Source organism: Penaeus vannamei, chromosome 13 (assembly GCF_042767895.1).
Source record: "Penaeus vannamei isolate JL-2024 chromosome 13, ASM4276789v1, whole genome shotgun sequence".
Classification (NCBI taxonomy): domain Eukaryota; kingdom Metazoa; phylum Arthropoda; class Malacostraca; order Decapoda; family Penaeidae; genus Penaeus; species Penaeus vannamei.
Window position 1 is genome coordinate 16,000,705 of NC_091561.1, and position 2,500 is coordinate 16,003,204.

Consider the following 2,500-nt stretch of genomic DNA (forward strand, 5'->3'; position numbering starts at 1 on the left):
GGTTTAACGTTTAATCTTCAAGGTATCACTAACACGATGTACATGTCTACGCACACACACACATTATATATATATATATATATATATATATATATATATATATATATATATATATATATATATATATATATATATATATATATACTTTTTTTTATTTTTTTTTTTTTTTATTTTTTTTTGGTGTATGGTCGTGTTTGAGTTCAGCTGGAAGACGCTGTGCTGAGGCAGATCACAGAGGCAGGAAGGAGCACTTAGTCCCTGGGTAGATGACTGTAGCTGGTTTTCGTGAGCACTATCTTCGCAAACAAGTCAGCAAAGTCTGATCTGTTCGAAAGCGTGTGCATGGGTAAGACAGTAGATTGCACTGTAGCAAAGGTGACTGGAATTTGTTTTTGTTTTGCGAAGAACTGCAGTAAGAACTTGGCAAGGAGAAATAATGTTTCGAAGAAATAAATTGGTTTGACTGTGACGTGTATGGATATGCGTATAATTTACTTTGTATCATATTCAGCGGGACTGAGAAACAATTTGACCTGTTAATATTATGATTCTTAGGTTTATTGTATTTGTTCCTCAGTAATTATATATATAAAAAAGGTTTTCCTATATAGATAGTTTTTAGTATTTTTCTGAACATCATATATCCTATCTGAGGAATGTAAACAGTATTTTTCTTTTTAATGTGACATTCCGTTTTTTATAATTACCGAAGGTTATTGTTATTTTACTGTTATTTAATTTTGCCATATATAACGGCAAGTGGTTGATCCCAGTTTTATTTCCCTCAGAAACATTGATTGTAACTGAGATTCACACGCCTGGCATTGTATTTTCATTTGCTATGCTGAGGCATCAATATACACAGAAATCTCTTTCATCGGAAACTTTCTGGCTCTTTCTCATGTGTCATGAAAATGTCCGTGTAGTTCGCAAGAAATGGCAGTCTATAGAACCACCGTCAAAGTGATGGCATTGTGCACTCGTGCGGATTCCTTTTCCAAGTGTAGAATTACCGAATACTGGTCTCGTTCATGAAATCATTGTCAAAATATTAGCTTAACGTTTATTTACAAAGAGGTATAACATGATATATAACAAGCCATATACCACATTCACACAAGGGCGACAGAGAATATTAGGTTAGAACAGTATGAAGAAAGGATTTCAGTGGAGACAAATTACTGAGGTTGACCGTAGTGGCGAGAAGGGGTGGCTTGTCCCTGGCTTGATGACTGACGTTGTTCCTCGCGGGCGCGAGCTTCATGCTCAAGACGCCCTCGCTCGATCTGCTCGAGGGCGTGGGCGGGGATGGGGTGGGGGAAGGCAGGAGCCACGGGCAGGAAGGGCGACTGAGGCTGGTAGCCGTTGGCGTCGGCCACGAACTGAAGATTGAAGACCTGGCCATCTGGGAAGGTGAAGCTGGAACCAAACCGTAATTTGTTATGCCTCTGAGAGACACATCAACAAATCTTAATATGTCTATCTAGAAAGAGACATGTGTATGTGCACGCACATATTTGTTTATATATGTATGTGTTTGTTTATATATACACAGTTATGTATGCATAATAGTCATCCTTTCTATGTTTCCCTATATGAATGAACTAACCTCACGGTTCCCTGCTGAGCGCCACCTGGACCGCCAGACTCGTGCCTGACTATGCCATCCCCAGTCTCCACGTCAAAGCTGTAGGTGCCGTCAGCGGCAGGATGGACTCGCTCGTCGCGGATGATGGGGATCTGCTGGACGGGCGAGGATGTGTGTGGTGCAGGGGCGTCGTAGGAGAGGGACGGTCTCTCAGCCGCAGCCACAACCACCATCAGGGACAGAATCAGCTGGAACGTTTATATGTGCATGAGTATTTAGCTTTATATGAATATTAGTTATTGTCTTTGCCACACAGTTATTGAAAAAGAATGACTTACTATGTTCATGTTGATAGTGTTGATGTACTTCTAGTGTAAGAAGCAGGAGGTGATGCTGATTAGCAGGTCCGGCGCCCTTATATATCACTCACAGAGACAATGTAGGTCGCGACGTTTACATTTCCTTTTTATTGCAGTAGTTGATATAATGTACTTTCATAATTACTATAGACACATATCTTTGTGAGTGTGTGTGTACACTTAGACACACATATACACACATTATATATATATATATATATATATATATATATATATATATATATATATATATATATATATATATATATATATATATATATATATATATATATATATATATATACTTACATGGGTGTGTCTTATATATGGTTATATATATATTTATATGTATATATATATATGTGAATTTATGTTTATAGGTGTGTATGTCTATATCTGTGTATTATTTGTATATATATATATATTAAATATGTAGACATACATATATTATATATCTTCATATATATGTATACATATCTACATATATATATGTATATATACACATACATATATATATTTATATATACATATAAATATACATATATATACATAT

General features: G+C 36.1%; 1 protein-coding gene across 1 annotated transcript; it reads right to left on the reverse strand.

Annotated features, from left to right (window-relative positions):
• Positions 1–1,049: 1,049 nt before the first annotated feature.
• On the reverse strand, positions 1,050–2,032 carry LOC113822253 (cuticle protein AM1274). Its single transcript, XM_027374795.2, has 3 exons — positions 1,927–2,032; positions 1,610–1,836; positions 1,050–1,419 (listed from the first exon to the last, which is right to left on the reverse strand). Exons 1-3 carry the CDS (start codon positions 1,933–1,935, stop codon positions 1,179–1,181), a joined length of 477 nt encoding a protein of 158 aa, XP_027230596.1. The 5' UTR covers positions 1,936–2,032; the 3' UTR covers positions 1,050–1,178.
• Between the last annotated feature and the right edge of the window lie 468 nt (positions 2,033–2,500).